Source organism: Scyliorhinus torazame, chromosome 2 (genome assembly GCF_047496885.1).
Source record: "Scyliorhinus torazame isolate Kashiwa2021f chromosome 2, sScyTor2.1, whole genome shotgun sequence".
Classification (NCBI taxonomy): Eukaryota; Metazoa; Chordata; class Chondrichthyes; order Carcharhiniformes; family Scyliorhinidae; genus Scyliorhinus; species Scyliorhinus torazame.
Window position 1 is genome coordinate 19,695,112 of NC_092708.1, and position 27,359 is coordinate 19,722,470.

The 27,359-nt window shown below is 48.3% G+C and overlaps 1 protein-coding gene across 3 annotated transcripts in view; it reads right to left on the reverse strand.

Moving 5' to 3' along the window:
* dnajb2 (DnaJ heat shock protein family (Hsp40) member B2) overlaps positions 1-27,359 on the reverse strand; it is a 186,327-nt gene that overhangs the window by 138,575 nt on the left and 20,393 nt on the right. For all 3 annotated transcript variants that reach the window (XM_072469165.1, XM_072469174.1, XM_072469158.1), the window contains exons 2-4: positions 14,550-14,634; positions 6,398-6,507; positions 1,055-1,108 (exon numbers count right to left, since the gene is read on the reverse strand). In XM_072469165.1, coding sequence (XP_072325266.1) covers positions 1,055-1,108; positions 6,398-6,507; positions 14,550-14,614 — 229 coding nt within the window. In that variant the 5' untranslated portion in view covers positions 14,615-14,634. The remainder of the gene's footprint in view (positions 1-1,054; positions 1,109-6,397; positions 6,508-14,549; positions 14,635-27,359) is intronic.

Below are 27,359 nucleotides of genomic sequence, written 5' to 3' on the forward strand. Positions count from 1 at the left end.
TTCAGAAGCAGAGGTTATGTCAATCCTCAGCGCAACCTCGGTTAGACCACAGGAGGGTAACTGGAGAAAGGTGATGCTGGAACCAGAATGCCCCCTTGTTATGGTCTCCCAGTTTTCCCCATCCAACCCTTTAATCATTTTAAACCCCTCAATTAGCCAATCAAAGTCTATCGGCTTGAGGGCTGCTATTGCTAAAAGCAAATTACTGCGGATGCTGGAATCTGAGATGAAAGAGAAAATGCTGGAAAATCTCAGCAGGTCTGAATGAAATGAAAATGAAAATGGCTTATTGTCACAAGTAGGCTTCAAATGAAGTTACTGTGAAAAGCCCCTAGTCGCCACATTCCGGCGCCTGTTCGGGGAGGCTGGTACGGGAATTGAACTGCCGTGGTCTGCTTTCAAAGCCAGCGATTTAGCCCACTGTGCTAAACAGCCCCTCTACATATACTGCCAGACCTGCTGAAATTTTCCATCATTTTCTCTTTCGGGCTGCTATTGTTCCTCAGTCATACACGCGCCAGGATTTTCCAGCCCTTCCTTGGCAGGATGCGGCGTGCCATTCAAACCTCTGCTGACTTTGGTGGGACGGGAATATCCCATCGGCAGGAGTGGCCAGAAATCCCACCGTCTTTCAAGGAAGAGAGTTCAGATTTGCTGCCGCATGTTCGGCGAAGACTTTTACGCGGAGATGGTGGTGCAATGGGTATTTTACTGGCTTCGTAATCCAGAGGCCCAGACTAATGATCGGGGAACAGGGGTTCAAATCCCACCACGGTGGCAAATCTGGAATGTAAAGCTAGCTAGTCTCAATAATGGTGACCTTGACAACTCTCATCGATCATCATTAAGGTCTATCTGATTGATTAATGCCCCATATGGAGTGAAATCTGCTGCCACCCTTGCACAGTCTAGGCCACATGTGACTCCAGACCCACAGCAATGCAGTGGACCCTTGACCGTCCTCAAGGTGAATTAGAGACGGGCACCAAATGATGGCCTCGTCAGCAACACCCATGAAAGAACAATAAAAACGGAGCAAGCCATTGCCTCTTACCCGCTCCAATCAATCCATCTTTTCCATACTTGTCATAAACCTGCCGTTTACTCTCTGCAAAATAAAAATTCAGAATATTGTGGGGTACATCATGACGTGGAAACGTTGCACCACATTCAGCCCAACTGGTTCGTGCTGGTGCTGCACACGAGCCTCCTCCCAAAACCTCTTCACCTCAACCCCATCGACACATCCTTGTAACCCTTTCTCCCTCGTGTTTACCGAGTTTCCCCTTAAATCCTCCTGTCTGTCTCAGCCACTCCATTAGGTAGGAATTTCCACATTCTCACCTCTCTGGGTAAACCTAATCAAACAGACCCACATACGAGGTGGGTGAGGCCCAGTTATGCCACTTGCTTCCCAAGCTATATGTTGCTATGAACCAGTAGCCGGATTTTGAAGACACTTTACTGACATTACTGTCAGCAATTTTGGGCCCCACACCTCAGGAAGGACATACTGGCACTGGAGCGGGTCCAGCGGAGATTCACACGGATGATCCCAGGAATGGTAGGCCTAACATACGATGAACGTCTGAGGATCCTGGGATTATATTCATTGGAGTTTAGGAGGTTGAGGGGAGATCTAATAGAAACTTACAAGATAATGAATGGCTTAGATAGGGTGGATGTAGGGAAGTTGTTTCCATTAGCAGGGGAGACTAGGACCCGGGGGCACAGCCTTAGAATAAAAGGGAGTCACTTTAGAACAGAGATGAGGAGAAATTTCTTCAGCCAGAGAGTGGTGGGTCTGTGGAATTCATTGCCACAGAGGGCGGTGGAGGCCGGGACGTTGAGTGTCTTTAAGACAGAAGTTGATAAATTCTTGATTTCTCGAGGAATTAAGGGCTATGGAGAGAGAGCGGGTAAATGGAGTTGAAATCAGCCATGATTGAATGGTGGAGTGGACTCGATGGGCCGAATGGCCTTACTTCCGCTCCTATGTCTTATGGTCTTATGTACATTCAAACGCTTTTTAAAATCACACTATAATATTCCTGAATTCTGGACTCTTGCTCGGACTTCTGAGAAGGCCTTGCCTTGTCTTTCACTGGTCCTTGCTCCAAGGGTTGGCTGCACCATGAACAATCTTTCTCTACTGATTTCTGTTCTTTGCTTCCCTCACTGCCTGTTCCAAGGAGGCCAGTCCACATTCTAATATTATGCATCCATGCCATCTTGGATCGGCCTTGGGCACCTTTGCCTTGTATTATCCCTTTTTCCAAACACGCTCCCTCCTGTTCACATCATGTCCGTGAGCTTCCTTGATATCACTGCCTCAGATTCCGGTGGCAAAAATAGGAAGGCAGATTATCATTTGAATGGGAACTGCACGGTGAGACCTTGCTGACCGCGCATATGAAATGAAAATCGCTTATTGTCACAAGTAGGCTTCAAATTAAGTTAGTGTGAAAAGCCCCTAGTTGCCACATTCCGGTGCCTGTTCGGGGAGGCTGGTACGGCATAACAGTAAGCAGAAAGTAAGCGTGCAGGTACAGCAGGCAGTAAAGAAGGCAAATGGTATCTTGGCCTTCATAGCGAGAGGATTTGACTACAGGAATAGGGATGCTTTACTACAATTGTCTCGGGCATTGGTGAGGCCACACCTGGAGTATTGTGAGCAGTTTTGGTGTCCTTATCTGAGGAAGGATGTTCTTGCTATGGAGGGAGTGCAGCAAAGATTCCGCAGGCTGATTCCTGGGATGGTGGAACTGGCATGTGAGGAGAGACTAAGTCAGTTAGGATTATTGGAGTTTAGAAAAGTGAGAGAGAATCTCAAGAGTCAACCACATTGCTGTGGGTCTGGAGTCACATGTAGGCCAGACCGGGTAAGGATGGCAGATTTCCTTCCCTAAAGGACATTAGTGAAACGGATGGGTTTTTACGACAATTGGCAATAGTTTCATGGTCATTAGATTTTTAATTCCAGATTTTAATAGAATTCAAATTTCACCATCTGCCCTGGCAGGATTCGAACCCGGGTCCCCAAAGCATTACCCTGGTTTCTGGTTTACACGTCCAGTGACAATACATATAGAACATACAGTGCAGAAGGAGGCCATTCGGTCCATCGAGTCTGCGCCGACCCACTTAAGCCCTCACTTCCACCCTATCCCCATCACCCAATAACCCCTCTTAACCTTTTTGGTCACTAAGGGCAATTTATCATGGCCAATCCACCTAACCTGCACGTCTTTGGACTGTGGGAGGAAACCGGAGCACCCGGAGGAAACCCACACACACACGGGGAGGATGTGCAGACTCCGCACAGACAGTGACCCAGACGGGAATCGAACCTGGGACCCTGGCGCTATGAAGCCACAGTGCTAACCACTATGCTACCCTGCCGCCCACTAATATCTCCTTATCTCTGTCCGAAATGGTTTACCCTGAATCCTCAGACTGTGACCCCTAGTCCTGGACACACCCAACATTGGTAACATCTTCCCTGCATCTACCCTGTCAAGTCCTGTTAGAATTTTATACGTCTCTATGAGATCCCCCCTTATTCTTCTGAACTCCAGCGAGAACAATCCTAACCTAGTCAATCTCTCCTCATATGACAGTCCCGCCATCCCTGGAATCAGTCTGGTGAACCTTCGCTGCACTCCCTCGAGAGCAAGAACATCCTTCCTCAGAGAAGGAGACCAAAACTGCCCACAATACTCCAGGTGTGGCCTCACCAAGGCCCTGTACAATTGCAGTAACATATCCCTGCTTCTATACTCGAAACCTCTCGCAATGAAGGCCAACATATCATTAGCCTTCTTTACCGCCTGCTGGATTAACATCAGTAGAGATGCAGTCAGTAACACAGGGTGCTGGGGGGGTGGGGGGTGAGATGGGAAGAGGGGTTACTGAGTGGCAGCAGGAGGGAGCTGGGTTATCGTTAGAGATACAGTCAGGGAGCCCTCCCCTGCACCTCTGTTAATGAGGCTGCAGTGGAAAGTAGATGAACAATTTTAGAACAGGATGCTCCAGTGTGAACTGTACGTGGTTCTCTCATTTTCAGTACATATTCTGATTGGGGAATTCTATGAAAATCACTGGAGGAAAAACATATGCAGAGAATGAGCAGAAAAGAATGCTAGATATTGGATTAGTTTCTTGGAAAGATTAAACTAAGATTCTATTGTATCAGTAATGGTGGCACTGTGATAATGTTCCTGGACTACTACTCCAGATGAGTTGATTCCCATCATGGCCGATGGGGAATTAAGTTCTATTAAGGAAATAAAATCTGGAATACATAACTACGCACAGTAATGGTGACTATGAAATGACTGTATTTTTGAAAAAAAACCATCCAGTTTAAGTCCTTTAAGGATGTCCTTTGAGGAAATCTGCCACTCTTACCAGGCCTGGACTTTTTTGTGACTCAAGAATCCACAGCAATGTGGGAAACATTTAACCGCTCTCCGAAATGCCCGAGCAAGACACTTAGTGTATTCAAGAAGGTGCCTCACCATCACCTTTGAGAAGGTGTAGGAGAGATGATGGGGGCAATCTCACCAAAAGAAATCAGAGTCCCTTTCCATTTCATTTCATTTCATTCTAGGCGTGATGAGCAGGGTCGTTCCCGGTGCTTTCTAACCGCACTCTGTTGCTGCTTCAGGTCCCGGTAGGGTGCCCCCCCACCCCCCTCCCCAAGGCCACACTCAGTCATTTCCTGCCCCAAGGAGCTCCATTCATTGTAGGAAGAGATTGGGAAGCCATTTTTAAATTAGATAAACATGTGGGAGAAAGGAATAGAAGGATATATTGATAGGGAGGGCAGTTAGGGTTAGGCTAGTGACATTCAGATCCCATGAACAGCATTTCAAAACATTAAAATTAGAAGTCTTTCAAGAAGTCTTCCAAAAGCAAGGAAGTGATGCCACGCCTCTACAAATCATTGGTCAGACCACATTTGGAGTAGTGTGTTCAGTTATGGAATCATAGAATTTACAGTGCAGAAGGAGGCCATTCTGCCAATCGAGTCTGCACCGGCCCTTGGAAAGAGCACCCTACCCAAGCCCACACCTCCACCCTATCCCCGTAACCCCACCTAACCTTTTTTGGACACGAAGGGCAATTTAGCACGGCCAATCCACCTAACCTGCACATCTTTAGACTGTGGGTGGAAACCGGAGCACCCGGAGGAAATCCACACAGTTCTGGACACCTTATTTAAGGAAGGATGTTAAATCCCTGGAGTGAGTGCAGAGGAGATTTCCTAGAATGGTACCGGGATTGAGGAATCTTAGATACAAGGAAAGATTGGGGAAATTGGGCTTGTTCTCCTTGGAGCAGAGAAGATTAAGAGACAACTTTTTGAGATGTTCAAAATTCTGAACAATTTTGACAGGGTAAAGAAGGATATTCTGTTTCCACTAGTTGGTCAGTCAGTGACTAGGGTCACAATTTCAGGATGGTCAGCAAGAGAGCCAGGAACGAGATGTGGAGAAACTCCTTTACTCAGAGAGTTGTCGGGGTTTGGAATGCGCTGCCTGGGAGCGTGGTGGAGGTGGATTCCATAGGAGGTTACAAAAGAGAGATGGATATATATTAGAAAGTGATGAATTTAGAGGGCTAAGGAGATAGGGCTGGGGAATGGGAGTAGCTAGGTTGCTCTTTTGGGAGCCAGTGCAGACACAATGGGCCGAATGGCCTCCATCTGTACTGTAAATAACCAAACAACAAATGAGCACTGCTGCAAAGATCATCTGTTTGAGAACACTTCAGAAAGAGGGGATGCATAAAAACAGAAGTCTAGAAGTTATTTGCAGAAATATGAAAGTTTAGCATCCTTGCATGATACAATATGGTCATCCTTTTCGGCCAAATGGCTGGTAACCTGCACTTACAGAGCATTTCTTGCTAATAGTATTTATTACAACTCTGCAGAGTCTGCAAGTTGAAAAGGAAGAGAGGGGTGAGTGAGAGGCACAAATACTCCCTCCCCTTTCTTATACTGAACAGTCCATACAAAGCAGGGCGACACAGTAGCACAGTGGGTAGCACTGATGCTTCACAGCTCCAGGGTCCCAGGTTCGATTCCCGGGCTTGCGTCACAGTCCGTGCGGAGTCTGCACGTTCTCCCCGTGTCTGCGTGGGTTTCCTCCGGGTGCTCCGGTTTCCTCCCACAAGTCCCGAAAGACGTGCTGTTAGGTGAATGGGACACTCTGAATTCTCCCTCCCTGTACCCGAATGGGCGCCGGAGTGTGGCGACTAGGGGATTTTCACAGTAACTTCATTGCAATGTTAATGTAAGCCTACTTGTGATACTAATAAAGATTATTATTCTTATTTTTATTATTGCTCAACAGAAGGAAATGGGAAATAATTCAGGATGCCCACTTACTATCCGACAGTATCTCATATGCCTCTGCAATCTCCTTAAACTTCTGCTCTGCAAATTCCTTATTATCTGGATTCTTGTCAGGATGCCATCGCAGTGCCAATTTCCGGTAACTAAGGTGGGGGGGGGGAGAGAGGTAGGCGGGAGGAATGGAACATTTCAATTACAACAGGGTCATTATTCCTCAAACTTGTGGGATTTTGGCTGAGGCCGTGTCCTATTGAAGAATGTGTTCACCCACCTACGTTCAAGAACTGCACATGTGCTCTTGTGGCCAACCTCTCGCCCGTCCACCCTCTGTGAAACCGAGTTCATCCAAAACTCTGCTGTCTGCACTCAAATCCCATTCACCCATCAATTCCACCGCCCCGCCCCACCCTTCCCCACCACTACCCTTCCCCACCACTACCCATCCCAGTTCCGTCAAGGATTGTAAAGTTCCCGTCTCCACTATGGCTGCAGCTCTACCCGTTTCTGTAATCATCTCCAGCTCTGCACCCCTCGCTCAGAGAGCAATTCCGTCCCAATTCAGGGCCGGGATTCTCCCCTACCCGGCGGGGCGGGGGATCCCGGCGAGATGGAGTGGCGGGAACCACTCCGGCGTCGGGCCGCCCCAAAGGTGCGGAGGTCCGCACCTTTAGGGACCAAGCACTCACCGTGAGGGGCAAGGCCCGCGCCGGAGTGGTTTCCGCTCCACCGGCTGGCGTGGAAGGCCTTTGGCGCCACGCCAGCCGGGGCCGAAAGGACTTCGCCGGGCGACGGAAGTCCGCGCATGCGCAGGAGCGTCAGCGGCCGCCATCCCCGTGCAGGGGCTTGGTCTCTTACGCGTCGGCCATCGCGGAGGCTGTGGCCGAGGCGGAGGGAAAAGAGTGCCCCCACGGCACAGGCCCGCCCGCGGATCGGTGGGCCCCGATCGCGGGCCAGGCCACCGTGGGAGCACCCCCCGGGGCCAGGCCGCCCCACGTCCCCCCCCCCCCCCCAGGACACCGGAGCCCGCCCGCGCCGCCAGCCCCGCCGGTAAGGTAGGTGGTTTGATTCACGTCGGCGGGCCTGGCATGACAGCAGCGGGACTTCGGCCCATCGCGGGCCGGAGAATCGCCAGGGGGGGGGGGGCGCCAACCAGCGCGGCATGATTCCCGCCCACGCCGAATCCCAGCGGCGGCGGGATTCACGCCACCCCCCCCCCCCCCCCCCCCCCGGTGATTCTCCGACCCAGCGGGGGGTCGGAGAATCCCGCCCCCGTCTCTTGTACATTGCCCATTTGAATCTCTCTGTAGTGTAATGGGTTGATATAGTAGTTACAGTAATGAGTGATGTAGATCGACCATGAGGTTAACAGTGTGCATCAGCAGCCTTTTACGAGAGACAGCACTTGGGAGAGATTTGCCTGCCCAGTAGCTCATCATGAATATAATACACATAGTGTAAATAAACCAGTTTGAAGTGATTACCCAAATCAGACTTCTGTCTCCCAGATAAGGTACACACCACCAGTAAGTGAAGCGCTCTCCGTTACTGGCCGAACCACCAAGTTCTGGTATTTCCTCCCTAAACCTGTCGCCCTCCTTTGAGGCACTCCTTTAAACCTGCCTCTTCCACCCAGGCTTTGGTCACCTGCTCTACTGCACAGTAAGAAGTCTTACAACACCAGGTTAAAGTCCAACAACAGGTTTGTTTCGAATCACTAGCTTTCGGAGCACTGCTCCTTCACCAGGTGAGTGATGACTCGCCTGATGACTCACCTGAGGAAGGAGCAGTGCTCCGAAAGCTAGTGATTCGAAACAAACCTGTTGGACTTTAACCTGGTGTTGTAAGGCTTCTTACTGTGCTCACCCCAGTCCAACGCCGGCATCTCCACATCATCTGCTCCACTGCAACTTGGGATGTTTTAAATCTTTACAAGCACTGTATATAAGTGCAAATAATTGTTTCTGTTATCAAGTATTGGCTTTGGACTTTATGATGGAAATATTTTTTTGAAACTTAATAGAAAATTCTGGAAAAGCTGAGCAGATCTGGCAGCATCTGTGGAGAAAGGATCAGAGTTAACATTGAGTCCAGCATGACCAAACATAGTCATAGGACCATAGAATTCCCACAGTGCACAAGGAGACCATTCAGCCCATCGGGTCTACACGACCCCCTGAAAAAGAGCACCCTCCCTCGGCCCACTTCCCTGCCCTCTCCCCATAACCCCACCCAAACCGGCACATCTTTGGACACCAAGGGGCGATTGATCACGGCCAATCCACCCAAATTGCACACCTTTGGGCTGTGGGAGGAAACCGGAGCACCCGGAGGAAGCCCACGCAGACAGGGGGGAAATGTGGAAAATCCACACAGTCACCCAAGACCGGAATTGAACCTGGGTCCCAGCCACTGTGCCGCCCCATATTAGACTAGAAACGTTAACTCTGTTTCTCGCGCCAACAGATGCTGCCAGATCTGCTGAGGTTTTCTGTTTTGACTTCAGATTTCCAGCATCTGCAGGACTTATCTTTTATGAGGTTTTTGTTCTCTCCTTTGCACCTTGTAGTGGCACATCAATGTGCAAGTCACGTTTAAGGGGTTATTATCGACAGGCACACGGGAGATTTCTACACTGCAGCCATATTTGGCTCAGGCTGCCCGTTGGGCAAAGATATGTTTTAGACGTGTGAGAGGATCCCACTCCATCAGATCAGCTCATTGGAATGAACCTCAGCTGGCCGTGGAGAGATCGGCTCCTCCCCCTGGCTGCACTCACACCGCCACTAGAGCTGACCAACCTTTCTAACTCCAACCTGGACACTCTGCCTGTCGGGTACCGGAATCACCACTTGCCATGCTATTCAATTGGTTTGGGACCATGGTAGGAACAACTTTGGGCCCAATCTGCAGTTCAGGCCTCATTCTGGAAGAGAGTGGGGGGGGGTTTCAGCAACTCTGATTGGACGTATTCCTTGCAGTTTCATCACATGGCCTCCTGTGGTGGTATGCATTAGGGGTCATGTGGGACTGTGAAGCCGAGATGCTATTGGCTGACAGATCCCGGGTCCTGGTTGGCTGCCGACTCCTGGCTCCGCCCTGAAGGCGGAGTATAAGCACCCGAGCTTCTCCCTGCAGCTTCATTCTGTTGCTGAGCTGCTGGGGACAAGCATCGCTTAATAAAGCCTGGATCGACTTCACGTCTCGTCTCTCGTAAGTCATTGTGCGCTACACCTCCTACATGTCATGTTTCTGCAATGACACAAAAGCACCACTAATAAGGGGATTGGTTAAACATTGTGGGTTCATTTATTTAGACTAGGCACAGGGGAGGACATGGATAGGAAGCTTGAAGACACACTGTGCTGTGCTCTGCTTAAAGTCAAAGGGAAAAATAAAACTGGATCGTATGACACACTTCCTTTCTCGTGATGTCATGCTGCAATTACCTGCCCTAACACTTTTGCAATTGGTCCATTCTCATGGCGCAACATCTTTTCACAAGCAATCAGAAAGTGAGGACTCGTGATTACCCAAGTGGATGATTCAGGACTATCAAAGCCCCCCCCCCCCCCTCCCGATTTACAATAATTTGTTTTTTTAAATTTAGAGTACCCAATTCATTTTTTCCAATTAAGATGCAATTTAGCGTGGCCAATCCACCTACCCTGCACATCTTTGGGTTGTGGGGTCGAAACCCACGCAAACATGGGGAGAATGTGCAAACTCCACACGGACAGAGACCCGGGGCCGGGATCGAACCTGGGACCTTGGCGCCGTGAGACTGCAGTGCTCACCACTGAGACACCGTGCTGCCCTGATTTACAATAATTTTAAGCTAATACACCGAGATCTAAGGAATGAATAAAAACATTTCTTTAATGTTCTATTGATTTTTCTCCTTTACTTCCACGCTCACAGCTGTACCCTGGAAATTAATCCTCAACTCCTATAGGCCCCCAGGATAATCCTGGAGCGTTGGCAACCTCGCGGCCTCACCCCTCATCCATTCACAGGAAGAGGAGGAGGCCATTCAGCCCTCCTGCCTGCTCCGCCATTCAATGAGATCATGGTTGGATCTGCAACCTACCTCCATACGCTCGAGTTTGCCCATATCCCTTAAATAACAAAACTCAATCAATCTCAGATCAAAACTGACAATTGACTCAGCATCAAGTGTTATTTGTAGAAGAGAGCTCCAAACTTTTATTACCCTTTGATTGTAGAAGTGTTTGCTAATCTCACTCCCAAGTAGTTCTGTCTCCACTTTTTGGACCATGCTCCCTAGTCCCAGATTCTCAATTTGTGTAAATACGTTTTCCCTCTCTCCCTATCAGTTAGGAATATAGGAACAAGAGTAGGCCATTCGGCCCATCAAACCTGTTCCGCCATTCAATATGATCATGGCCATAACAGCCATTTCAATAACTTTTATACCCACTATCCCCATAGCCCTTTACATTATGGCTAATTAGAAATCTATCAATCTCGGGGGGGGGGGGGGGGGGGGGGTGCAGCATGGTGACGCTGTGGTTAGCACTGCTGCCTCACAGCGCTGAAGACCCGGGTTTGATCCCGGCCCTGGGTCACTGTCCGTGTGGAGTTTGCACATTCTCTCCATGTTTGCGTGGATCCTATCCCCACAACCCAAAGATGTGCAGGGTGGGTGATTGGCCACGCTGAATTGCCCCTTAATTAGGGAAGAAAAAAAATTGGGTACTCTAAATTTATCTTTAAAAAAGAAATCTATCAATCTCTACTTTAAATATACGCAATGACGGAGCTTCCATAGGCGGCTATGGTAGTGAATTCCAAAGATTCACCACCCCCGTGGAAATAAATTACTCATTTTGGTTCTATTTTGTTTTGAAATTGTGCCCCCTAGGTCTAGACGCCCCAATCAAGGAAAACATCTTTCCTGCATCTACCCTGTCTATTCCTTAAAGTATTTCTTGGTTTCAATGGGATCACCTCTTATTCTTCCAAACTCGAGAGAATACAGGCCCCGTTTGCCCAATCGCTCCTCATAAATCCGTCATCCCCGGAACAAGTCTAGTAAGCCTTATCGCACTCCCTTCTCTGGCAACAATATCCTTTCTGAGGAAAGGGGACAAACAACTGCACAGAAGTACTCCAGTTACGGTCTAAACAAGCTCCTAGACAATTGAAGGAAGACCTCACCACTCCTGTACTCAAATCCTCTTGCGATAAAGGTGAACATAGGGGCGCACGGTAGCACAGTGGTTAGCACAGTTGCTTCACAGCTCCAGGGTCCCAGGTTCGATTCCCGGCTTGGGTCACTGTCTGTGCCGAGCCTGCACGTTCTCCCCGTGTGTGCGTGGGTTTCCTCCGGGTGCTCCGGTTTCCTCCCACAGTCCAAAGATGTGCAGGTTAGGTGGATTGGCCATGCTAAATTGCCTTTAGTATCCAAAAAGGTTAGGTTAGGTGGGGTTGCTGGGTTGTGGAGATAGGGTGGAGGTGGGGGCTTAGGTAGGGTGCTCTTTCCAAGGGCTGGTGCAGACTCGATGGGCCGAATGGCCTCCTTCTGCACTGTAAATTCTATGATTCTATGATTTCATTAGCCTTTCTAACAGCCCGCTGCACCTGCATGTTAGCCTTCAGTGACCTATGGACAAGACACCCAGGTCCCTTTGTACATCTACACTTTATACTTTCTTACCATTTAGGAAATACTTCAGAGCTCTGAATAAATCACCTCTTAAGCTTCAGAAATCTTCAGAAATATAACCCTATTTTGTGTAAACCTGCCTCATAATTAAACCCTTTGGATCCACGTATTATTCTGGTAAATTTTCAAGGCACTCCCTCCAAGGTCAATGCATCGTTCCTTTGTTGCGGTATTCAGGAACCCATCACAGGCTCTAAAGTTTTTTTTAACCCCTCCATAGGAAGTGGGACATCGCTGGCCGGGCGAGAATTTATTGCTCATCCTCAGTTGCCCTCGAGAAGGTAGCAATGAGGGCAGCACGGTGGCACAGCGGTTAGCACTGTTGCCTCACGGCTCCGAGGACCTGGGTTCGATCCCAGCCCCGGATCACTGCCCGTGTGGAGTTTGCACATTCTCCCCGTGCAACCCAAAGATGTGCAGGGTAGGTGGATTGGTCACGCTAAAATTGCCCCATAATCGGGGGGAAAAATGAATTAGATACTTTAAAATTAAAAAAAAAGAGAAGGTGGTAACCTTTTTGAACCACTGGAGTCCATGTGGTGTAGGTACAGACCCACGGGGTGAAGGAATGGCCAATATATTTCCAAGTGAGGATGGTACACTGATTGGCGGGGACCTTGCAGAAGGCAATGTTCCCATGTATCTGCTGCACTTGTCCTTCTGGGTGGTAGAGGTTACAGGCTTGGGAGTTGCTGTATTGAATCTTGTAGATGGGACACACTGCAATCACTATGTGTCAGTGGTGGAGGGAGTGAATGTTTATCCAATTATCCATTTTGGTAGGAATAACAGCAAAAGGGATTATTATTTAAATGATAAAATATTAAAACATGCCGCTGTGCAGAGAGACCTGGGTGTGCTAGTGCATGAGTGGCAAAATGTTGGTTAACAGGTGATTAAGAAGGCAAATGGAATTTTGTCCTTCATTGCTAGAGGGATGGAGTTTAAGACTAGGGAGGTTCTGCTGCAATTGTATAAGGTCTTAGTGAGGCCACACCTGGAGTATTGTGTTCAGTTTTGGTCTCCTTACTTGAGAAAGGACGTACTGGCACTGGAGGGTGTGCAGAGGAGATTCACTAAGTTAATCCCAGAGCTGAAGGGGTTGGATTACGAGGAGGGGTTGAGTAGACTGGGACTGTACTCGTTGGAATTTAGAAGGATATGGAGGGATCTTATAGAAACATATAAGATTATGAAGTAAATAGATAGGATAGATGCGGGCAGGTTGTTTCCACTGGCAGGTGAAAGCAGAACTAGGGGGCATAGCCTCAAAATAAGGGGAAGTAGATTTAGGACTGAGTTTAGGAGGAACTTCTTCACCCAAAGGGTTGTGAATCTATGGAATTCCTTGCCCAGTGAAGCAGTAGAGGCTCCTTCATTAAATGTTTTTAAGATAAAGATAGATAGTTTTTTGAAGAATAAAGGGATTAAGGGTTATGGTGTTCCGGCCGGAAAGTGGAGCTGAGTCCACAAAAGATCAGCCATGATCTCATTGAATGGCGGAGCAGGCTCGAGGGGCTAGATGGCCTACTCCTGCTCCTAGTTCTTATGTTCTTTATGTTATGTGGATGGAGTGTCAATTAGTGGGCTGCTTTGTTCTGGATGGTCTTGAGCGTTGTTTGAGCTGCACTCATCCAAGCATGTGGAGAGAATTCCATCACACTCCTGACTTGTGTCTCGTGGATGGTGGGCATGCTTTGGGGACTCAAGAGGCGACTTACTTGCCGCAGAACACCCAGCCTCTGACCTGCTGTTGTAACCACTGTACTTGTATGGGTAGTCCAGTTCAGTTTATGGTCAGTGGTAATCCCCAGGATGTTGATCGTCTAACCAGGATTTTATACAGCTGTGGCATAACCTCTAACCCTTTGTACTACAAAGCTCTAGGTACAGGGGCCAGATACAAGCTGTAAGGCATGTAGGAAAGTGGACTTAAAGCCACAACCAGGTCAGCTATAATCCTTTACTGAATGGCGTAGCAGGCTCGAGAGTGGAGGGGGGGTGGGCCTTGGGTTACTGCTGCTCCTAATTCTTATGCTGCCAGGTGGCCCATTCTCCCACAGAAGTGTGGTCAACCTCGGGAACTGGCTTCCTAGCAGTTAGGATCAATTCATTCAAATGCAAATTGGATGGAGTTCTTTTGGAAAATAAAGTTTTAGGATTACAGTACGAGCAAAATGGGAGACCTGACAGGTGGTGCATGTAGGGCGATTCGGGTAAAACGGGTGACCCTCGGTCCCAATGCTCCACTATGATGCCTTGCCTCATGTCTGGGTCTGTTATTGACTAATGGGTAGAGATTGATTAGTCAACATCTCCATTACCGTTGTACCAGGTGAGTACCAGGAGGATGGTTCAGAGGTGATTTAGATCTTTTCTCTTCCAACATTTTATCATGTTCCAGACCACAGTATAAGTATGGGCACTAAGGTAACTTATAGACACATAAAGCAGCGGTGGTCAGTATGTATCTAGGGGGAGAGCGACACAGATACTTACGCCTTTTTAATGTCTTCCGGAGAGGAATTGTGAGGGACTCCCAAGATATTGTAATAGTCCACCATTTCCTCCACAGCTGTTCCGGCTGCAAGACAAAAAAAAAATTGGAAGCCAAATTTAATTTAATGATACCTGCTCATAACAGTAACATTCTCATCCTGGTTTTCAAATGAACTCTTACCAACTTTTACAGATGCACCATAGAAAGCATCCTATCGGGCTGCATCACAGCCTGGTATGGCAACTGCTCGGCCCAAGACCGCAAGAAACTTCAGAGACTCGTGAACACAGCCCAGTCCATCACACAAACCTGTCTCCCATCCATTGGCTCTGTCTACACCTCCCGCTGCCTTGGGAAAGCGGGCAGCATAATCAAAGACTCCTCCCACCCGGCTTACTCACTCTTCCAACTTCTTCCATCGGGCAGGAGATACAAAAGCCTGAGAACACGCACGAACAGACTCAAAAACAGCTTCTTCCCCGCTGTTACCAGACTCCGAAACGACCCTCTTATGGACTGACTTGATTAACACTACACCCCTGTCTGCTTCACCCGATGCCGGTGTTATGTAGTTACATTGTGTACCTTGTGTTGCCCTATTATGTATTTTCTTTTCTTTTCTCTTCATGTACTTAATGATCTGTGTGAGCTACTCGCAGAAAAATACTTTTCACTGTACCTCGGTACACGTGACAATAAATAAAATCAAAATTCCTCAATGGCCTCACCTCCTCCCAATTTCTGTAACTTCTTCCAGCCCCACAATCCTCCCAGGATCTCCGTTCCCCCTCCGATTCAGGCGTCTTGCACATCGCCGATTTCCATCGCTCCACATTGGTGACCGCAAGCTCCCTAAACCCCTCTGTCACTCTCTCATTCTTTAACGGCGCTCCTTAAAACTCGTTTTCTAAGCTTTGGGTCATCTGTCCAAATATCTCCTTGTGTGGCGCAGTGTCAAATTTCTGCCTGATCATGCTCGTGTGAAGTGTCCTGCGACGTTATACTGCATTCGAGGCGTTACAGAAATGCAATTTTGCATTTTGTTTATATTAAAAGTGCAGTTCTGCGGAGCTAAAGAACAGGCAGTGTGATATTGGGCCCAATTCTTCCCAAAAAAATTCAAAGTTAATTTGCGGCAGATTTTTCAGGGAGTTTAGCCGGCGAGTTCCCCACCGCTATTCAATGACACTTAGTCACTTTTTTGGCCCCAGAGAGTTTATCACAGGTTTAGCCCACACTTAGAATTATATTTAGCACTGGGGAACTGAACTCCGAGATCGGGCCACCATTTTGAATGGGTGCCCCGATCTCTAAGTGAGCTTGTGGGTCACCCCCGCTAATGGGCAATGTCAACCCTCACACACATGAACACTACCCCACACCCCGCAAGTGAGGACAACCCGCTATGGGGTCCCTGGGGGTCTCCATCCTTCAGGACCACCCCCCCCCCCGCACCACACAACCCCCTTACAGAATCTCTTTCCTTCTAGGACCCTCACCCATCACCCACCCAACCTCCCTGAGGCCCCTACTTACCTGCCCAGCACTCCCTGGCAGTGCTCCTTGCTGCCTTGGCAGTGCCATCCGGGCACCTTGTCAGTGCCATGGTGGCAGTACCAAGGTGCCAGCTGGGCAGTGCCAAGGTGCCCATGTTCCAGGGGGAGGGAGCCACCCTTCACTTACCCTGACCACCCTGGGGTCTCCGGGGGCCAGGGAGAACTCCCCAAGTGCCGTTCCGCCCAGTCCAAGGCTGTGTGTACCAGCACCGATCGCCACCCGGCTGCAGCCTCCCTGGGGAGGCTGGAGAATCGGGGGAGGCCAGTGTATCCCGCGCAGGTAGGTCGTAAGTAACCTACTTACGACCTATTCCCACAAGCGTCATTCGGTCCTGCCCATTTGAGGCAGAGTTCTGACTCTGATGTCTCGTGGGTCTTCGGAGAATCCGGGAGGTGCAGAGCCTGTCGGGAGGCTCATTGGAGGCCTTTGCCGGGATTCTCCGGCCGCGTTGCACTGAAACGAGAGCCCAACGTAGCCGGAGATTCATGCCCAGTGTCTCTTCCAGACCAGCAGGGGGCTGAAACCAGAGAATGGGCTCTTCTGCTGTTCAGTCAGGGACACAGCATGCAGTCTGTGGGAGGGATCTCATATCAGTGGGTAAACACATCTTTAAAAAGGTGTGAAAATACTCGTATTGCTTCACAGCTCCAGGGTCCCAGGTTCGATTCTGGCTTGGGTCACTGTCTGTGCAGAGTCTGCACATCCTCCCCGTGTGTGCGTGGGTTTCCTCCGGGTGCTCTGGCTTCCTCCCACAGTCCAAAGGTGTGCAGGTTAGGTCGATTGGCCATGCTAAATTGCCCTTAGTGTCCAAAATTGCCCTTAGTGTAGGGTGGAGGTGTTGACCTTGGGTAGGGTGCTCTTTCCAAGAGCCGGTGCAGACTCGATGGGCCGAATGGCCTCCTTCTGCACTGTAAATTCTATGATAATCTATGATTAATCTAGGACAGAGGTTCGGCACAACATCGTGGGCCGAAGGGCCTGTTCTGCGCTGTATTTTTCTATGTTCTATATATAAGGCACTTTTCAGAACCCAAAGCACTTCACAGCATAACAAACACTTCCTTTTTCGAAGTGTGGTCCCTGGCGTAACGTTGGCAAACGTGGCATCTGATGTGCACACGGCAAGATTCATAGAATCCCTACAGTGCAGGTGGAGGCCATTCGGCCCATTGAGTCTGCACCGATCCTCCAAAGGAGCACTCTATCTAGGCCCACTCCCCCGCCCTATCCCCGTAACCCTGCACATTGATCATGGCCAATCTGCCTAACCAGCACAACTTTGGACTGTGGATTTTGCATCCCACAAGCAGCAATTTGATAATGACAAGATTGCAGCAGAGACAGTATTGTGTAATTTTCCCAGCATAAAAACAGGCCAATCTTTTTAATAATGATAATCTTTATTATTGTCACAAGTAGGCTTACATTAACACTGCAATGAAGTGACTGTGAAAATCCCCTAGTCGCCACATTCCGGCGTCTCTTCGGGTACACAGAGGGAGAATTCAGAATGTCCAATTCACCTAACAAGCACGTCTTTCGGGACATGTGGGAGGAAACCGGAGCACCCGGAGGAAACCCACGCAGACACGGGGAGAACGTGCAGCCTCCGCACAGCCAGTGACCCGAGCCGGGAAGCGAACCCGGGACCCTGGCACACTGAAGCAACAGCGGTAACCACAAATGGTCCAATCTGGTGGTAATACTCTGCACAAGCCTCGCCCTAGCAACATATCCTCTATGTATCTCTCAGTGGCATGTTTATCTAGCTTCCCTTTAATTACATCCATCAGGTACAACCTCTCAGTTTCTGGTGTCATTCAAGTAAATGGAAAAATGGACCAAATTTATGAACTGGGTAAAATGTATTAACCCAAAGGTAACCTTGTCATGAACCATGGAACCACACCAGTAAACAATTTGCCAGATAACCCAGGTTGCTGGGAGCGGGTGTGTTGTGTGTGTTTTTGGTGTTGATTGGGGCGGCAGGGAGCGAGAATAAACTAATTCATCCATCAATCAATAAATAAGTAATTAAATTAATAAATGAAGACTTGCATTTATACGATGCCTTGCACAACCATATCCTTAAGCACTACAGCCAATGAAATACTTTTAAATTGTAGTCACTGTTGGAATCAGCAACCAATTTGCTCACAACGAGCTTCCACAGACAACAAAGATCATAACCAAATAGTTTTAAGATGTTGGTTGAGCCGTTTTTTGGGGGGTGAAGACAGGTGTGTTAGGTGCTCAGGGAGCCCAGCAAATCACACCCATATGTTCTGGGCATGCCCGGCGCTGGAGGAATTTTGGAAGGGCGTAGCGAGGACGGTGTCGAGGGTGGTAGGATCCAGGGTCAAACCGGGCTGGGGGCTCGCAATATTTGGGGTTGCAGGGGAGCCGGGAGTGCAGGAGGCGAAAGAGGCCGGTATTCTGGCCTTTGCGTCCCTGGTAGCCCGGCAAAGGATTCTTCTTCAGTGGAAGGATGCGAGGCCCCCAAGCGTGGACTCCTGGATCAACGATGTGGCGGGGTTTATTAAATTGGAGAGGGTGAACTTTGCCTTAAGGGGATCGGTGCAAGGGTTTTTCAGGCGGTGGCAACCGTTCTTTGTCTACCGCTCTGCCAGGAAGTCCATGGTCAGCAGCAGCAGCAACCCGGGGAGGGGGGAGTTCTATTTTATTTTTGATTGTCTACACTGGGGGATCTGAGGGGGTGTATATATTTGCTATGTTTGCTGTGTGTTAATTCGGGGTGTTAATTTATTATTTATGTATAGGGGGATGGGGGGGTACGGGGTTGTTTTGTTTGCTTTTGTACTTAATTCTACTGGGTTCCTTTTACATTTTGTTGTTGATATTTTGTGAAAACTTTAATAAAAATTATTTTCAAAAAAAATGTTGGTTGAGGGATAAATTACAGCCAGGAGCACCGGGGAGAATTTCCCGTTTCCTCTTCTCAACGATGCGCCATGATGGTTTACATCCACCCGTGAGGGCCAGTGAGGGGCTGGTTTAGCACAGGGCTAAATCGCTGGCTTTGGAAGCAGACCAAGGCAGGCCAGCAGCACGGTTCGATTCCCGTACCAGCCTCCCCGAACAGGCGCTGGAATGTGGCGACTAGGGGCTTTTCACAGTAACTTCATTTGAAGCCTACTTGTGACAATAAGCAGGTTAAAGTCCAACAGGTTTGTTTCAATGTCACTAGCTTTCGGAGCACTGCTCCTTCCTCAGGTGAATGAAGAGGTATGTTCCAGAAACATATATATAGACAAATTCAAAGATGAAATGAAATGGAAATGAAATGAAAATCACTTATTGTCACAAGTCGGCTTCAAATGAAGTTACTGTGAAAAGCCCCGAGTCGCCACATTCCGGCGCCTGTTCGGGGAGGCTGGTACGGGAATCGAATCGTGCTGCTGGCCTGCTTTCAAAGCCAGCGATTTAGCCCTGTGCTAAACAGCCCCATGATGCCAGACAATGCTAGGAATGCGAGCATTAGCAGGTGATTAAATCTTTACAGATCCAGAGATGGGGTGACCCCAGGTTAAAGACGTGTGAATTGTCTCAAGCCAGGACAGTTGGTAGGATTTTGCAGGCCAGATGGTGGGGGATGAATGTAATGCGACATGAATCCCAGGTCCCGGTTGAGGCCGCATTCATGTGTGCGGAACTTGGCTATAAGTTTCTGCTCGGCGATTCTGCGTTCTCGCGCGTCCTGAAGCTAATGCTCGTATTCCAAGCATTGTCTGGCATCTTTGAATCTGTCTATATATATATGTTTCTGGAACATACCTCTTCATTCACCTGAGGAAGGAGCAGTGCTCCGAAAGCTAGTGTTTGAAACAAACCTGTTGGACTTTAACCTGGTGTTGTAAGACTTCTTACTGTGCTCACCCCAGCCCAACGCCGGCATCTCCACATCGTGACAATAAACGATTTTCATTTCATTTGATTTTCAGTGGACTTTCTTAAATCCAAAATATGGCACTTCCAACAGTGCACCGCACCTTCGGTGCGACACTGGGAACGTCAGCATTAACTTTGTACATAAGTCTCCGAATGGGACTAGAACACACAACTTCCTGACTCTGAGATGTGACTGCCACCAACTGAGCCATAACTATGGCTCTTTCAATCCTATCCCAAAGCCGCTCTTGTCCCCACCTCATCCTTCGTCTCATCCGACAGAAAAACTTCTGATTAGGCACGTGACAGCCTTCCGGACTTTATGATGAACTCTCTCCACCACTTTCACCGCATTTTTATTTCTATCATTTTATTTTCATTTATTCCATTGATCTGTTTTTCCCTCACCATTGTTCCACTCCCCTCCCACACTCCCTTTGGCAACTGTTCCTGTTACACACTGCTCTCCTTTGTTCTGCCATTCACACATTCTAATCTCTTTATGTGCTACTATCGGCGCCCTTCTTTGCCTTAATCACCCGCATTTACACTCCTTTTGTCTCCTGTCCTTGACATCCTTGTCTACCTCCACCTCTCGCTGGCTCCCTATCTAGCCCTGCCACTACAGTATAAATCTGACCATATTTCCAGTGTGGTTAGCACTGCTGCTTCACAGCGCCAGGGTCCCAGGTTCGATTCCCTGTCTGTGCGGGTCACTGTCTGTGCGGAGTCTGCACGTTCTCCCCGTGTCTGCGTGGGTTTCCTCCGGGTGCTCCGGTTTCCTCCCACAAGTCCCGAAAGACGTGCTTGTTAGGTGAATAGGACATTCTGAATTCTCCCTCAGTGTACCCGAACAGGTGCCGGAGTGAGGAGACTAGGGCCTTTTCACATTAACTTAATTGTAGTGTCAATGTAAGCCTACTTGTGACACTAATAAAGATTATAATTCGCTCCAGCTTCGACAAAGAGTCATCCAGACTCGGGACGTTAGCTCCCTTCTCTCTCCACAGATGCTGTCAGACCTCCTGAGATTGTCCAGTATTTTCTGTTTTTGTTTAAACCATAGCTGACGCAGTACATTATTTACTATAATTATACATACATTACATGAAATGCCATTACCTTATATATATATATATATATATATAAAAAATACAGTAGACACACTGCTCCAACGCCCCTGATCTCAGACAACTCAAATTCTTGGCCTCTATTTATGTCCTCACCACAGACAGTTATAAATATGCTGCACAGGCCAAGATTTGAAAGTGCAGCCAATCAACATTGAATAATGCATCCTGCTTCAGCCGAAACAAGACTCCGCGATCGTCTCCAGCACAGAGCTTGGTTCAGACAAGACCAAAATTCTTCACAGAAACAACAACTATAACTTGCATTTACGAAGCTCCTTTAATACAGTCAAATGTCCCAAGGCACTTAACGGGAGCATCATCAGACAAGAGCGCCGGTTGTGGTTGCTTGCAGTACTGGCTCACTGACAAGCTGAACCACCACTTAGACAAGACACAACGCAGGGCTGCCTTGCGTAACTGTATCAAAGAGCTTGGGATGGTGTACATGGTCAAGGAGAATCCCACGGCTTTTTATGCATCTATTAGGAGCAAGAGGGTCGCAAGAGAAAGAGTAGGCCCACTCAAGGACAGTGGAGGGATGGTATGCATGGAACCACAGGAAGTGGGTGAAATCCTTAATGAATACTTTATATTGGTATAATAATCTTCATTATAATAATAATAATCTTTATTATTGTCAGAAATAAGTGATGAAGTTACTGTGAAAACTCCCTGGTACTCACCAGGGAGAAGGACGGATGTTGAGGTCAGGGACAGGTGTGTGAACTCTCCTGAGAACATCAAATATCAAAGGAGGAAGTGTTCAGTATTCTAAATTGCATGAAGGTAGACAAGTGCCCGGGGTCAGATGGAATCTATCCCAGGTTTTTACGAGAGGCATGGGGAGAAATAGCTGGGACCTTAACAGATATCTTCACAGAGATTGGGAAAGAGATACAGGGGGGAAGGTGGTTTTGGATCCGGAGGGGGTAAATTATGTGTTTCGGGAGTTTTATAGTAAATTGTATCAATTGGAACCCCCAGGGGAGGAGGGTATGAAGCGATTTCTGGGGGGGGCTGGAGTTCCTGAGGATAGATGAGGAGTTGGTGGAAGGTTTGGGACCCCCAATTCGGCTGGGGGAGGTGAAAGAGGGATTGGGGGCGATGCAATCGGGTAAAGCCCAGGGAATAGATGGATACCCGGTGGAGTTTTATAAAACGTTTTCCGGGCTGTTGGGGCCACACCTGGTAAAGCTTTTTAATGAGTCAAAGGAGCTGGAGTTCTCCCCCCAACGTTATCGCAGGCATCAATTTCCCTTATTTTGAAGCGGGATAAGGATCCGGAGAGCTGTGGCTCGTATGGGCCAATCTCCCTGTTAAATGTAGATGCAAAATTGTTGGCCAAGATCTTGGCCATGCGCATAGAGGATTGTGTTCCGGAGGTAATAGGGGAGGACCAGACAGGATTTGTTAAGAGATGACACCTGACGTCCAACATTAGGCGGCTCTTAAATGTGATAATGATGCCTGCGTAGGGGCGCGAGGTCGAGGTGGCGGTGGCCAAGGATGCAGAAAAGGCCTTCGATCGGGTGGAGTGGAAATACTTATGGGATGTTCTGAGGTTTGGGTTTGGGCAGGGATTTGTGGAGTGGATCCAGGGAACTACAGGCCGGTGAGCCTTACGTCAGTGATAGGGAAATTACTGGAGAGAATTCTTCGAGACAGGATCTACTCCCATTTGGAAGCAAATGGACGTATTAGCGAGAGGCAGCACGGTTTTGTGAAGGGGAGGTCGTGTCTCACTAACTTGACAGAGTTTTCGAAGAGGTCACAAAGATGATTGATGCAGGTAGGGCAGTGGATGTTATCTATATGGACTTCAGTAAGGCCTTTGACAAGGTCCCTCATGGCAGACTGGTACAAAAGGTGAAGTCACACGGGATCAGGGGTGAGCTGGCAAGATGGATACAGAACTGGCTAGGTCATAGAAGGCAGAGAGTAGCAATGGAAGGGTGCTTTTCTGATTGGAGGGCTGTGACTAGTGGTGTTCCGCAGGGATCAGTGTTGGGACCTTTGCTGTTCGTAGTATATATAAATGATTTGGAGGAAAATGTAACTGGTCTGATTAGTAAGTTTGCAGACGACACAAAGGTTGGTGGAATTGCGGATAGCGATGAGGACTGTCAGAGGATACAGCAGGATTTAGATTGTTTGGAGACTTGGGCGGCGAGATGGCAGATGGAGTTTAATCCGGACAAATGTGAGGTGATGCATTTTGGAAGGTGTAATGCAGGTAGGGAATATACAGTGAATGGTAGAACCCACAAGAGTATTGACAGTCAGAGAGATCTAGGTGTACAGGTCCACAGGTCACTGAAAGGGGTGGAGAAGGTAATTAAGAAGATGTCATGTGAGAGTACCTTTAAGAAATGGATGTTTAAGCAATGTACCTTTAAGAAATGCAGTGATTTCAGAGTGTGGGTGGAGCTGGGCTTCAGCTCGGCCATTTTGAACTTTTAGTTTCAGAAAATCAGTCAACTGAAGTGTTGAAGGACGAATATCCTGGGATTTTTCCAGATTGTGTAGTAACAATGTCGCAAAGTCACAGGTTAAGACAAGAGCAGAAATCAAAGAGTGAAGATGAAATTGAAGTGCAATTATCAGAAACGATTTTTGATCGGATGGTTGAAAAAGAACAAGAACAGGTGGAGGATGAGGCGGATATTTTTAGTTCAGGAAAATTGGCGGAGTTACAACAGAAAGATGTAGAAATAAAACGGATGTATCAGAAAGCATATACGGAAGAGGAATCTGAGAGTATACCAGAGTGTTATTACCGTAAAAGTGTTGTCTTGATGAGAAAATGGAGGCCTGTACATATACAGGCGGATGAAAAGTGGACAGAAGTTCATCAAGTAGTATTGCCGGTAAGGTATAGAAAGGAGGTGTTGTGAGTTGCACATGAGTGAGAGGTCATTTGGGAATAAGGAAAACTCAAGCTAAAATCCAGAAACATTTTTATTGGCCTGGACGACATAAAGATGTAGTTAAATTTTGTCAATCATGTCACACATGTCAAATGATAGGGAAACTTCAAACAGTGATAAAACCAGCGTCCTTAATACCCATTCGAGCATTTGAGGAACCTTTTACGAGGGTCCTAATTGATTGTGTAGGACCGCTTCCTAAAACCAAAAGTGGGAATCAATATCTTTTGACTATAATGGATATGTCTACTAGGTTTCCAGAGGCCATTCCAGCTAAAAGGATTGTGGAGGAGTTACTTAAATTCTTTACCAGATATGGACTACCCACAGAAATTCAATCAGATCATAGATCGAACTTTACTTCAAAGTTATTCAAAGAAGTTATGGATAGCTTAGGAATAAAACAATTTAAATCAACTGCGTACCATCCAGAATCTCAGGGAGCATTAGAAAGGTGGCATCAGACATTAAAGACAATGTTGAGGGTGTATTGTCAAGATTATCCAGAGGATTGGGATAAAGGAATCCCATTTGTATTGTTTGCAATTAGGGATGCACCGAATGAGTCTACCAAATTTAGTCCTTTTGAACTAATTTTTGGTCATGAGGTAAGAGGACCACTTAAATTGATTAAGGAAAAATTGGTGGGTGAGAAATCGGAAATTACACTATTGGATTATGTGTCAAATTTTAGGGAACGATTAAATAGAGCAGGTGAATTGGCTGGACAACATTTGAAAGTTGCACAAAATGTGATGAAACGGGTAGCAGACAAGAAATCCAAAGTTCGTAGTTTTGCCAGTGGGGGTAAAGTTTTAGTGTTGTTACCAGTGGTAGGTGAGCCTTTAAAAGCTAGGTTTTGTGGACCGTATCAGATTGAAAGGAAATTAAGTGAGGTGAATTATGTGGTAAAAACACCAGATAGAAGGAAGACTCACCGAGTGTGTCATGTGAATGTGCTTATGATGCACGATCAATAACTACTAAAACGAGGTTGTAGCACAACTGAAGGCTTTAATAGACTAGAACTGTTCCCCAGCAGCTCAGGTACAAAATGAGGGCTGCTGGGACGGCACTGGTTCTTATACCCCGCCTATCAGGGCAGAGCTACATACTATACAGCCAATGGTAAACCCCCAGGTTTAACCAATGGAACTTCAGCCTCTCGGGTACTGCAATACCTGATAATACCACATTCACCCCCGTTACAAAATCCGGCGGGGGTGGTGGCAAGTGGCTACAACTGTATTCAACATGGTATGATCAGATATGGAGGTACCGTGATACCTCCTTACAGTGTTTAGAGGATATTTACAGTCATGGCAGATATATGCAGTCAGTGTTTATTATTTACAGTTACAGATCGGTTAAAATGAAGCAATCAGTCGGTCGGGTGCCCTGTTCGTCCTCTGGGATTGTCTGAGCCTTGGTGGTGATTCCGGTGGGGGTCCGGGCGTCTGCGACTCCGGGAGCGTGGCTTCGGCCTCCATGGCAGCTTCGTCACCCCTAGACGGCGCTGGTGGGGAAAGCGGTTGACCTGGGAGGGGGGCGCCTGTAGGGGGCGTCGGTGAGTGGGAGGGCCCAGGCAGGGGCGGCAGGAGGACTGACTCTCTAGTGTGAGGTGCTGCAGAGGGGGGGGTGGGGGTGGTGGTTGGGGTGCGCGTGGGGTTCCGGCGGGCGCCAGGTCCCGAAGGGAGACAATCTTGTCGGCCGTCATGGAACGCCACGTAGGCGTACTATATTAGTGGGGAAGCGGGTAATGTTCGAGGCAAAGACTATAGTGGCGGATAACGGGGGCAGATACGTGATGGTGAGTGGCAAATTACAGGGAGAGATGGTGGTTTTGGTAAACGTGTATGCCCCGAACTGGGACGATGCCAACTTTATGAGGCGAATGCTAGGACGCATCCCAGACCTAGAGACCGGAAAGCTGATAATGGGGGGAGACTTTAACACGGTGTTGGAACCAAGGCTGGATAGGTCGAAGTCCAGGACTGGTAGGAGGCCGGCAGCAGCCAAGGTGCTTAAGGATTTTATGGAGCAGATGGGAGGGGTGGACCCGTGGAGATTCAGTAGACCTAGGAGTAAGGAGTTCTCGTTTTTCTCCTATGTCCATAAAGTCTATTCACGCATAGACTTTTTTGTGTTGGGTAGGGCATTGATCCCGAGGGTGAGGGGAACGGAATATACGGCTATAGCCATTTCGGATCATGCCCCACACTGGGTAGACTTGGAGATAGGGGAGGAAACAAGAGGGCGCCCACCCTGGAGAATGGACATGGGACTAATGGCGGATGAGGGGGTGTGCCTAAGGGTGAGGGGATGCATTGAAAAGTACTTGGAACTCAATGACAATGGGGAGGTTCAGGTGGGAGTGGTCTGGGAGGCGTTGAAGGCGGTGGTTAGGGGGGAGCTGATATCAATAAGGACACATAAAGGGAAGCAGGAGAGTAAGGAACGGGAGCGGTTGCTGCAAGAACTTTTGAGGGTGGATAGACAATATGCGGAAGCACCGGAGGAGGGACTGTACAGGGAAAGGCAAAGGCTGCATGTGGAATTTGACTTGCTGACTACAGGCACTGCAGAGGCACAATGGAGGAAGGCGCAGGGTGTACAGTATGAATATGGAGAGAAGGCGAGCAGATTGCTGGCACACCAATTGAGGAAAAGGGGAGCAGCGAGGGAAATAGGGGGGGTGAGGGACGAGGAAGGAGAGACGGAGCGGGGAGCGGAGAGAGTGAACGAAGTGTTCAAGACATTTTATAAAAAATTGTATGAAGCTCAACCCCCGGATGGGAGGGAGAGAATGATGGATTTTTTGGATCGGCTGGAAATTCCCAAGGTGGAAGAGCAGGAAAGGGTGGGACTGGGAGCACAGATCACGGTAGAAGAAGTGGTGAAAGGAATTAGGAACATGCAGACGGGAAAGGCCCCAGGACCGGACGGATTCCCAGTTGAATTTTACAGAAAATATTTGGACTTGCTCGCCCCGCTACTGACGAGGACCTTTAACGAGGCAAAGGAAAGGGGACAACTGCCCCCGACTATGTCAGAAGCAACGATATCGCTTCTCTTAAAGAAGGAAAAGGATCCGCTACAATGCGGGTCCTACAGACCAATTTCCCTCCTCAATGTGGATGCCAAGGTCCTGGCCAAGGTAATGGCAATGAGAATAGAGGAATGTGTCCCGGGGGTGGTTCATGAGAACCAAACTAGGTTTGTGAAGGGGAGACAGCTGAACACGAATATACGGAGGCTGTTAGGGGTAATGATGATGGCCCCA